General features: G+C 47.4%; 1 protein-coding gene across 1 annotated transcript; it reads left to right on the top strand.

The window, feature by feature from the left end:
- Positions 1-2,023: 2,023 nt before the first annotated feature.
- Positions 2,024-11,730, top strand: LOC106496687 (gametocyte-specific factor 1). Its single transcript, XM_067312138.1, has 7 exons — positions 2,024-2,045; positions 3,954-4,051; positions 6,382-6,508; positions 7,504-7,590; positions 8,055-8,115; positions 9,117-9,198; positions 11,512-11,730. The coding sequence occupies exons 1-7, from the start codon at positions 2,024-2,026 to the stop codon at positions 11,521-11,523; spliced, it is 489 nt and encodes a 162-aa protein (XP_067168239.1). The 3' UTR covers positions 11,524-11,730.

The raw sequence follows: 11,730 nt of genomic DNA, 5'->3' as shown, positions 1-11,730 counted from the left end.
CCAGTACAAGAAAGACATGGACCTACTGGAGCAAGTCCAAGCAAAGGGCCACAAAGATGATTAAGGGATGGGAGCATCTCTCATATGAGGAGAAGCTGAGAAAGCTGGGACAGTTTAACCTGGAGAAGGCTCAGGGGGATCTTATCAATATTTATAAATACCTGATGGGAGGGTGTAAAGAAGATGGGGCCAGACTCTTCTCAGTGGTGCCCAGTGACAGGATGAAAGGCAATGGGCATAAACTGAAACACAGAAAATTCCATCTGAACATAAAAAAGTATTTGTTTACTGTAAGGGTCACTGAACACTGGAACAGGTTGCCCGGAGAGGCTGTGGAGTCTCCATCCTTGGAGATATTCAAAACCCAACCGAACATGGTCCTGGGCACCCTGCTCTAGCTTTAGTAGGCAGGTTGGACCAGATGATCTCCAGAAGTCCCTTCCAACCCCAACTATTTGGTGATTCTGTGATTTTGTGATCCATCATCCTGTCCCTTGCCTGTCTCACTACTGAGGAAATATGTTCCTCTGAAACAGGAAATCAGTCTAGATGGAGTAGGGACATACAGGAGAACATACCAATGCAAGGCAAGTTCTGTAAGAAAATGCTGGCTGTAATGCTGGCCAGGCTTGTGGGTTGGTGCAGCATGACTGTGGTCTGCACTGAGCTCCAGAGAGCAGCAAACTGCAGGTATTGATTGTCTCTTCTTGCCCTGGGAGGTGGGGGGACTGGAAGAAAGGGGTAAGACGGTAAGACCATGCTGCTCCAGAAAATACAACTCTTCCTCTTCTAGCTGTTCAGGTTTCCTTCCTCATCCCCAAAGCACACTACATAATATCAGGGCAGGGATCCCACCACAGAGTTGAGCACATCCCCACCCGAAGGGAGCTCATACTCCCTGTAACCAGCCATCTTCTTCCATGAGCTGAGACTCTGTGCTCCCTGCAGAGCACTTCTGTCTGGCTCCATGGCAGCCCAGGCAAGCATAAGGCTCAGCTCTTGATCCAAGCCCTCAGGAGCCAGTGATCAGACTGATGCTGTGCTCTAACCAGTGGACCGCACTCCCATCCTGTGGCTGAAAGAACATGAGTGGCTGTTTGCAGAGTCCTGGCTCCTGTAACTTTAGTCCTCTGCTTAAAAAAAGAATCTCCCTTTGCATCTCTACATCCATGGAACATTTGTATTTTGGCTGGAAAATGAGACAGTCATGAGGTAAAAGAGAGTATTTTTGAACTCAGCAATGCAGGCAAAGGAAGCTCTCCATGCGCAGAGCAGCAGGGCTCTATGATACTAACTGACAATAGAATGTCAGGTTTCTTTTTTCCTGCTTTGTGTTTCATTGAATTCTAACGTGTCACAGAGAATAAACGCTCAAGAGCAAGGTGTGAAATCCCAGCCTGAACTCGAGGCTGGACCTTTCCTCAGAGCCTTTGAGCTAGGAGACCTGTGGGAGCAGAAGTCGAGCAGGACAACCAAGCTGCCTTGCTTCAGATGGCTGGGAAGGGCCCTGCCGTGGTTCTGCAGGTAGGTCGGGTCTGCCAGGGCTGCCCGGCTTCACACTGCCCTCAGCCACCTGCCTGGCTCCCTCTCAACGTGAGCCTCCTGCAAGACTTGCAGGGCAAGGACACGCTCTCCTTCTGCGTTTTAGGTCCCCGTTTCGGGTGCCAGTGGCGCGCAGGGCCCCGGCACTACCCAGCATATTGCGAGGTGTGCTTAAGGTGGCCAGGAGGCACCTGGCTCTCTGGCAGCGCTGGAAAAGATGGCGCCCAGAAGGGGGGGCAAAAGCAAGGCCCCAAGGTGAGGGGCGGGGTCCAGCCAGCCTGGTTACCTAGGCAACCACCGCCCCAAAAGGGGAGGGGGAGCGCCTTGCGTGGGGGTGGGTGGTTGCTAGGAAACGGCCCGCGCAGGCGTGTGGGCACCTTACTGCACGCGCCCGCCCGCCGCGCTGAGGGCAGGCCCCGGCTCTCCCGGCCCCTGCGGCGCCGACGCTCCGCGGAGCGCCCCTCCCCCCCCCCACCCCGCGATGGAGGTGGAGGATGACTTCGGTGAGGCTCGGGGCGAGGTGGCCGCGAAGGGGAAAGCGGCCGCCGCTGTGTGCTGGGAAGGGCCCAGCGCCCCTCCTCGGCTCCTTCCCGGAGCTGTCTTTGCCGCTGGGAGGCAGGTGCGGCGGGGCGGGGTGTGGGCACCCCAGCGTGACCTCCTCTCTGAGCCGGCAAGAGGGTGTTTTAGCGCCCTGTAGGCCTGGGTCTGTCTGTGTTCCCTCTGTGGCTGAGCCAAGAAGGCTCCAGTGACTTGCTGATTATTTCAACCAGGTGAATGCTGTACGTGGTTACCATACCAGGCATGCTTGTGGTGCGGATGGGGTCTGGTGTCTAGAAAGCATCTGAATAAAGTGGCTTAATTTGATTAAGCGTTGTTACCTCCTACAGTTGTTTCAGCTAGCTTCTGGCACAAATTGTTAGAATTGTTGTGGCTTTGCGTTTGCATGCAATATTGCTTATAGGTCTTGGGATCTCATTTGCCTGTGGCACTACTGTAGTGCCCTAGAGGCTTTGCTCCTTGAAGCTTTGTGATGGCTGTGTCTGTTTTCTGATCGAGCCAACTGCTGTGATCCCTCTGTTTGCTGTCTCTGCGGTGAGGTTGCCTTTCCTCTCCCTCTGGTGCTCATTCTTGCCCCCTTCCTCATACTGGTAATGCTCTTCCTCTGATCTTCTGCTGAGCCAGTTCAGAGAGCAAAACCACCCCGGTTGCTCTTTCATGGGCAGCTGAGCCAGTACAAAGCTTGTTATGCTTCCTAATGAGGAAGGAGTCTTTAGTTTTCAGCTGTTCTAATGACCTAAATTGGTTGAAGGGAGGTGGAGTGTGCTGGCAGGTGGCAGAGCTGACAGCAGCAGCATTGCGCACTTAGGATGGAAAGGAGGATTAGGACCTTCCTTCCTAGTTACTTTGAGCATTAAGCCAGCTTAGTGTGACTTGTGGAACAGTGTCTTAACTAGCTGTCAGCCTTTGGGCAGGTATAGCTCCCCGAATTGGCTGTTGAGACAACTGAGCACCAATGCATGTGTAAGAGAGGATGTGAGGGCAGAGGAGAGGTTAGACAGCAGCAGCCCCTCTGTAAATCCATTTAAGCTACTGTGTAATCAAATCCTAAGTGCACCAAAAGCCTGTGCAAAAGGAGTGGCAGGACAGGAAGAATGGGAGAAGTCTGGGTCATCTCCCTCATGTGCACAGTAGAGACTCACAGGCTACAGAGGGGACCTGTGCTTCTCCATGGCTGCCGCCCTTCTCCTTGCTAACAATGTGGAAATGTTTATTTTAAAACAAACAAACAAAAAAAACCCCACAGTGCTTATGCAGGCTTTCCTGCCGCTTCCTGGTTCGATGCTGACATTCTTAGATCTCTTAGAAATTCTAGTAACTCCTCAGCTCCTAAATAATTGAATGACTTTTGAAAACTTTACTTAGAAGTGCACTATGTTAGGCATGCTGCTTCCTCAGAAATGAAACTGAATTGTCTGGCATCCTTCCTCCAGCAAAATTAGCTTTTGGTTGGAAAAGATTTTGTTCAGACTGGCAGTGCTCCTGAGGGCCCTGGCATGTGTGTTGTTATGTTGCTGATTCTCTTCTAAATAGTAAGATAGCTGGAAAAGTACTGCCATCCTCATTCACTTTGAGTAACTGTGGTCACCTACTAACATGGTAACTTCAAGAATTATTGTGCTCCATGCTGCTGACTATTCTGGGACATCCCAGTCACGTTAACCTTCAAAATGAACTTGTCTGTTTATGCAAAATGATTGATTTCAAACTAAGAACAACTGGTTTAATTCCCTAAGGTCACAGCTCAGATGTGCTGGTATGTAGGGGTTTTTTTCCCCCCCACACTTCACTGTGTTAATGATGCTGTTAGATCTCACTTTTCTATCTAGTTTGTTTTCTCTCTATTCTTCTAGATATTTTGGATCCAGAGAGATTAGTGCAATGTCCATATAATAAACATCATCGAATCAGAGCCCGCCGGTTTCCCTATCACCTTGTAAAATGCAGGAAGGTAAGCCAAATTGCTGAACAAGGCACTGAATGTTGGTGGCTGTGTGTGTCAGTATGACATGCGTGTTCTCATTTGTACTGCCTTTTCTGTCTGGCTGGAGTAACTTCATGGCACATAGCTTCATTTAGCCTTTATTTCATGTTGTTCATTCAGTAATAGCTTCAAGTGCATGTTAATTCACATGAGACCAGTGTGGCTGTGCTGAAAGGAGATACAGATTCTTTATAGTTAGGTCAGGAAGAAAATCTTGGTCTCTTCCAGCTCACATAGAGGTCAGGTAAGTGTTTCCACTTTAATTTGGAGAGCGAATGCAGCCTGAGTTACGTGCACCTCTTTGAGCTAGTCAGAGAAGAAGTAATTTGGCGTTGCAATTAATTCTCTACTTTTCAGTGCCAGAAGTGCAGCTGCCTAGCAGTTTCTTTTATATTGCTAATAACTATTTAATGTACATCTGACAGAAATTGCAGGTCCCAGGCTCAGCACCTATTGGAGAGTCTTGCTTCCCCCTCCCTCCAGTCTTTTATCCAAAATTTGAATATGACTCATTTAATAGGATGCTTTCCTTTGTCTCTTCTGTGTCCTAATGGGGTTTGTTTGTTTGTTTTTTAACCTGTCAAGTACTACCAAGCTTTGCAAGTAGCAAGGAAGTCTGAGCTTTGGGTTTTTGCTGAGACTTTTTAAAAACCAGTTGTTCCCCCTTAAGTTTACCAGTATGGTTTTTAAAATACTACAGATGTGTCATATCTTCCAGTGAGGATGCAGCGCTACAGTGTGTGTACTGATACCAATACTTGTAACTGATTTCTTTTGATGGAGCTGGTGGCTTAAAAAAAGAATAAGCAATATAAGTGAAAGTGGTGGGCAGAGCCAAGCACTGTGTACTTCCTTCTTTCCTGAATTCAAGAGGGCTTAAATTCCCCTTGTTCACCTCCTGCAGACTGTGGCACGAATGTGCACGTGGGCCGAGTGAGTGATGTTGCCCTGTTGTTTTGGTCCATGTTTTGCATAATGGATCGCCAGGTTAGCAAGCTTAACTAATTAGGGGAGGGTGAGGTGAGATAATGATCACCCATCAGACTGTGGATTGCCTGGGCAGCTCCTGTAATAGACAGAAGAAGAGCTCAGAACATCTCATCTGATCTTATCTGAAATGCCACTTGCACTGGAGACTCTTGTTGTGTCTGAGCAGAGACTGGCCTTCCTGCTTGGCGGTTCGTTGAATTCCCTTTGGGTGTGAGCATACCCTACGCACAAGATCCAATAGAGGCTTCCACCTGCCTCAGCTTCCCGTTCTTTTGTGCAGCAAAATGCAGCCCTGCCACACAAATGGGCAACACTGTGCAACTGGAGCAAGTTGGCTCCTGTTAGCTCTAACTGCCTTGGCACTGAGAAGCTATGACTGCAGAGCCAGAACAGCTTGTACAAGGTAGCTCTAGTCTAGCTGATGCAAATGATGAATGTTGTGAAGGCACAGCAACCTTGGCTGTACAAACCTGCCAGGAGCCTGGTTACAGCCTGAGCTATGGCTACAGATTAATAGTTGTAGATAGTTACTGACGGTAACTGTTGGATGCACCTCTAGCCCATGCTGCAGTCAGGGATCTGTGGCAGTGGAGGAAGCGCTGCCTCTTCATCATGCCTTCTGCCTCTACATCTGCCTCAATCACAAATGTGATCCCTGAGCAGCAAAGTTGTGCCAGCCAAAGCCCCAGGCAGGGCCTGGGATAGTGGCAAAGTTGTGCTTTCTTGATAGAGCTCATTTCATTTGCAGGGGTAGAGTAATTTACACTAGTAATTGCTGAGCACTGCCAGTAGAACCTGTGCCTGTGTTAAGGTTTTACCTAAATGGCGATCCTCTACCACCAAAGTCTGCAGGTGGAATGCTAGCCAGCTCCGCAGCTGTTTTGAAAGAGGTAAGGAATTTCTCTGCCTTTGTGTCTACTTGTTTAAAAATGTCTGAAAGGTTTAGATTTGCTTGCCATCTCTGCCCTGTTGTTTTTAAAGGAGTTGCATCTGTGCTTTAAACCATGCAACCGTATTGCCAGCATTGCAGCGAGTTGTAGGCTGTTTAGCTGGGGGTACATTTCACTTGAATCAATTCAAGGGTGGCTCATTTTTTCCAATGATGAGCTGCATTTTAGAGAGCAGGCATGTTAGTTTCCCCATGCACTTGTAGTAAGTGTTTGAGCAATGTCTTGCCTTTCCTTGTTTAGTCTTCTTTTAAGCAGCATCGGAAACTGAGATCACAAGTCTTTTGCTAATCAATAAAAAAGATGAGGATAAGTGAACTTAGTGGGTACGGCACATGTTCTGGGGTTTCTCTTGTCTAGAGCTACCCTCAAGTTGCAAAGGAGTTGGCCACGTGCCCCTTCAATGCCCGCCATCTAGTTCCTCAAGCTGACCTGCGTGATCACATATCGAATTGCCATGACAAAAGGTTCATTGAGGAAGATATAGGTAAGAGAACCACACATGCTCTGAGACGTATGTTCACGCTGGGGACTCTGGTCTCTTGTTTGTAAGGACTGCTCACAGAATAACTGAAAAACAGGAACCCAAATATTGTCTATAGTTTTGTGCAACAGAGGAGCCTTGGGAAATGAGTCATGTTCACTTCAATTTGTTGGGTAGGGTTATGAGAGTCCTGCAGGTGTCTCTCATTTGCTTTGCACATATTTTGTTAGCAGGTTCCTTGAATAAAAAGGTTGTGCCCTAAACTGTGCAGATGGAAGTACCTCTAGCAGGGCCCAGGATGCTTTAGTGACCAGAGAGATGGGCCCCTCTTTTGCTAGAGCTGATCTCTCTTTGTTGCGGCCTGACACTGGTGCTGTGTGAAAAGTCCGTCTCCACCAAACAGGTGTCCAAGCTGTGGAAATCCCTGCAGCTGTTCTCCTGCAGGGCAGCCTGAGTAGCTCACTCCCATCAAGAAACAGAGCAGCTCCTCTGCCAGGTTTCTCTACTGTTGCACTTGCTTCATCTGTCCTACAGCCTCCAGCCCAGTGAGACTGGCTGGAGGGGCTGTGCAAAACCCCCGGATTACTTAGAAAGGCATCCTGTGCTATGCAGTGTCATTTCTGTTCCCTACAATGGCTGTGAAACTTCTGCCATACCACAGTGGCTTTCCATCTGATGTAGAGCTGCACTGAGGCTAGCAGTGATGCCTGCCTTCATGGAAGCAGGTTCCCTCTCCGCTCAAGCATTTCTGCCACCAGGTCCCAGGCACCAGAGGCCTTTCCTGTTTGTTGAAAAAGCCATGCAGAGTTACTCAATTGCACGTGAGGCCTGAAGAATGTACATCTCGACACCTGGCTCCTGGGATTAGGAAACCTAACATGTTTGCATTGTGTGGGGTTTCTCTCTAAAGCCAAGAGCTGTTTACAGCTTGATCCAAAACACTTCATGCTTCTGAAGTAGGACTGATTATAGTCATCAAGTTCTCTCTCTCCCTGAAGTGAGTGAGTCCAGTGACTTCCAGAGAAGGCAGATGAATACTGTGAGCACATGGCAGGCGCCTCCATGCGATGAAGACTGGGATACAGGTGAGGAACTTCCACTCCTGCCACAGAGCTGCCTCCTCTCCAGTCTTGTCCTCCAACTCTACTTGGAACAGTGAGAGTGCAGAGATGCCTTCACTTAGGTCTCCCTTGTAGGACACTCTGATTGTGGTCATTCCTGAACCCAAGCATTTCCCTGCCTAGAAAGCTGCTCTTAACAAAGAGAATTGTTCTACATGCCTGCCATAATTGGCATGGGTATGCTTCCCAATGTCTGTGCCTTTCCATATAGGCTGTTGTATCTTCTGTGCAAGGATGAAAACGAACAGATAGTAACTTTTATATTCCTTGGTTAAATGACAGCAAAGCAGACACTTCTGTCCATCATTAGATCCATGCTTATTTCCTCCTCAACATGTAGAAATATGACAAAGGCACTGCTCATCTGATGTGATGGTGCTGGCTGGCATTGCTTGGTTCTGAGCCACAACATCTGTTTCCTTTTGCAGAGTCATTGGAGCAGCTGACTTCTCCATTTGTTCAGGGCATGATCAACTATGGCATAAACAGGTAGGGAATGAGAGTCTGATTTCTTACAACAGTTTTTTTGCAAAGCTGAATATTGCAGCCTACATCCAAGCCAGCCTCAATGGCTGGGCATGGGCTGGCATCACTGCTGGGTGAATCCTGGGAGGTGAGAAACTTTGATTAACAGTGAATGTTCATATGGTGCTGGCTCAGGGTTGCCTTCTTCCTCACAGTGACTGCTCTTTACAAGAGGAGGGAGCCCTTAGGCCTGCCAGAACACAGTTACTCTGTGCCTTGCATGCATGTGGCAGGGTATTCTTCCAGCTGGTAGCCTTCGTTCAGTTCCTGCTGGATGTTTTGCCAGTATGCAGGGGAAGGAGGTGCTGAGCCATTATGCTGACTTAGGAAATGAGGCCAGTTGCCACCATTTGGAGTTTTTCCATGCAGTTACTGTGCTTGCATTGAACTAACGGTTGCCTTTGCAGTTCCTCATGACCTCCCGTCACCCTAGACTTGGCAGAGTGCTGGCACTAGTGCTGTCTGTTCACAGAAATCTCCTTCTTAACCCTTTGCAAAGTGTAATCACAGTTTAAGTTTGGGGGAATGAGGGGCTTTGTGGCCAGTTGTGAACTGGGTGGAGTTGCCTTGGCTGGCCTCATTGATCCAACAGCGGATCACTGTTGCAGGCTGTGTACAAGGTGTGAGGGCAGCACCTGAGTTGCCAAAGCATGTTTTAAGGTTCATCTAAACACATGTGCGGCAACAATCTCACAGCTGAGAGCTCTGCAGTTCTTGCAAGCTCTACCCTGATCCACCTCTGCTCTTGTAAGGGATGAGACAATGGTGTTATCTGGCTTTATTTACTACATTTTCTCAAAACATTTCTAGTGGTTTTGGAGCATATAGCTCTCCTAAATACCACCATGTCTGACCAGCAAACTACCCTCCCCTTGTGTCCCTGCTCTGCTCTATACTGTAGTAAAATATGCCAGTTTGAACAGGTGGGTTTGCCAGGAGAACTGACTAAAGTCTTTCCATTCCAGTACCACCTTGGAACATAAGAATTACCTGCCTCCAGGTTTACGTGCCCCTAAGTCCTCTCCATATGCCGTGCCAGAGAAGGCTGTAAGTAATGTGCGTGTGTGTGGCCTTGACACTGTGACTTCTGTAGACAGCAACAGTTGCCAAAATCTCCTGCTGCAGCAGTGCTTTATGGCCACCACTGTGTGGACAGGAAAGGTACTATGTAATACATGCCTCCTTGAGAGCAGCTTTCTAGGAAGTCTGGTGCATGGATCATCCTCTGCATCCTTTCTTTGAAGCATCTTCTGTATGCTTTCTCTTACTTCATAGTCTTGACAGGCCCGCTTTACAGGGGCGCCAACTTAAGTAGCCCCACTCCCCCACCATTTTGACTGTGTCTGTAAACAAATGCTTCCAAATTATCCATATTACCCTCCTCCCATTTAACCCAGATCACTTTCTTGCTCTGTGCAACTGTGCTTAATGTCAGACCCAGCTAAACCAGAGCAGGAGTACAGCTAGCACTGCTTAAGATGCATTTTTAGAGAGAAAAGGGGGGGGGGGTAACTATCAAACTACATGGGGAGGTGGCAGGGAGAGAGCTTCTCTTGCTGGAGTGCCCGACGCTGAAATCGCAGACCATTATTCACCAGTAGCAGCAAAACAAAGGCTTAAAGGGGCTTTGAGGAATGAGTGACTGTTTCCTGCTTGGAGCAACTAAACCTGGTACTTGCAGGGCTTTGCAGGCACAGCTTCTGCACAAGCCAATGATTGTGCAATTGCCAAAGATTCAGGCTGAATCTGCCAAACAAAACTGAAATCTTGCTTGTAGGTAAGTGGTGCTCCTGAGGTGACAGGTGCTATTCCAGCAAAGGCCACTCTGACTTTGGGGAGTGGAAGAAGTTCTTGTATTTTCCTCCTTTTCACATGCTAAAATGTGTCTTGTCCTCTTCAGTTTGGAGAGTTAGTCTCTTCCCCCCACCCCCCTCAGTTATGGAAATCAGTTCGCTCCCTGCACTAAATGGCTCTTTTCTGTCTTTCTGGGACCACAGAGTTGCTGCTGATGTTAGAGGTTCTCTGGAGCTGACTGCAGGTCTCTGTATACTGGGCTGCTGCCACATGACCCTGTTTTGCAACATCTGAATTTGTAAAACTAACCCTGGTTGCCAAATTTGTTTCATAAGTTAACCTCACCTCCATTTGGTGATCTTATATTGTCACTGCTCTTCAGTAAATGGGCTTTGTATAGCTACACAGCACCAATCCAGAAATCTTCCCCTCCTTAGACAGCAGTGATTAGTAACAGGAAAAACACAGGAACTAGCAAGCGTCTGCTGGTTCACTTGTCAAATGGCAGCACTGATGAACTGTAAAGTTGTTGTGTTTGCTCCTGTCGCTTGGGAGCAGCCAGACAACTCTTTTGAAGTAGCGATTAGTTTAAGTTTTGGGGAGGATGATTTTAAGTAGAGGATGTGGTGTCTGATCAGGTTTCTGTTCCAAGCTCAAAGCTCTGCTTCTCGGTCTCTTTGCAGTACATACTTGTCAGCAGATTCATTATTTGAAATGGTGGCGGTTATAATACTCTCACAAGCGAGAGGACTTCTGTACGCTTACGGTCCTCAGATAAGTGACAGCAGGAAACAGAGCAGCATGGGGAATTACACACACCACAAATATGTTTGCCTTTAGCCTGATGCTTTAAAACAAATGTGTGCATTTGCAAGAGAGGTTCCTTCGGAGTTGTATCCTTTTTCTGATGATGTCTTGTGCTTACTATAAATTAGGGGAAAGGATAGAATCCTGGGTATGCTGGGAGAAGGGGGAAATGCCCTGCATAAATTGTAGCTTTATGTGAATTCCGGCCTTGGTGTAGCAGGAACATCGGTAGCCCTATTTCAGTGAAGATTAGGAATCACGCAACACAGTTATTTCCAGGAATTTCTACCCTGCACCATAAGCATGTGCCCTGCATCTGCAAAGAAACAGTACATATTACTGTTTTCAGCATTTCATGGTGTCTAGAGTGATTTCCGTGGACCTTTACCAGAAAATGTGGGAAAATGTAGTTGGTTGGTAGAGATGCTGAGAAATTTCTCTGTAGTAAGCTGTGCTCATAAGATCTGTAGCTAGTGAAGTCATATTTGAGAGCCTATTACAGCCTGAAAAGCAAAAAATAAGTTCTGAGAGTTTCTCCAACCTCTAAGCAGGCTGAGATATCCCGCTGTGTCCCTGCATAAGGGTAAATTATAATCATTTATGTCTCTGGATCAGCCAAACCTAAATATATTTTTCTCTGCATGTACTTTCTACTTTCTCTCTTGTCAGCATCCAAGATTGTCTACTTAGGGTATGTAAAATGGACAGTTTGGGTTTTAAATTACACTGCCATTTACAGACACTTTGTTTTCTTTCTAGAAAGCACCATGATCACTCCGTCACAGTTTGGAGTCTCCACTTTGTTGCCATGTGGGTGTGTGGCACCTCATGTCATAAAATAATGAGGAATGCTGTGTGAATTCCTTACAATATGCATAATAGCAAACAGCTGGAATTTAAACAGTACCCTTAAGTACTTGTCCAGTCTCTGTTAGGGTTTTGTAGTTCTCCTTTAAAGAATAATTTTCCAACCCTTTA

Source organism: Apteryx mantelli, chromosome 28, assembly GCF_036417845.1.
Source record: "Apteryx mantelli isolate bAptMan1 chromosome 28, bAptMan1.hap1, whole genome shotgun sequence".
NCBI classification, from domain to species: Eukaryota; Metazoa; Chordata; class Aves; order Apterygiformes; family Apterygidae; genus Apteryx; species Apteryx mantelli.
This window is presented reverse-complemented; position numbering and strand designations above follow the sequence as displayed.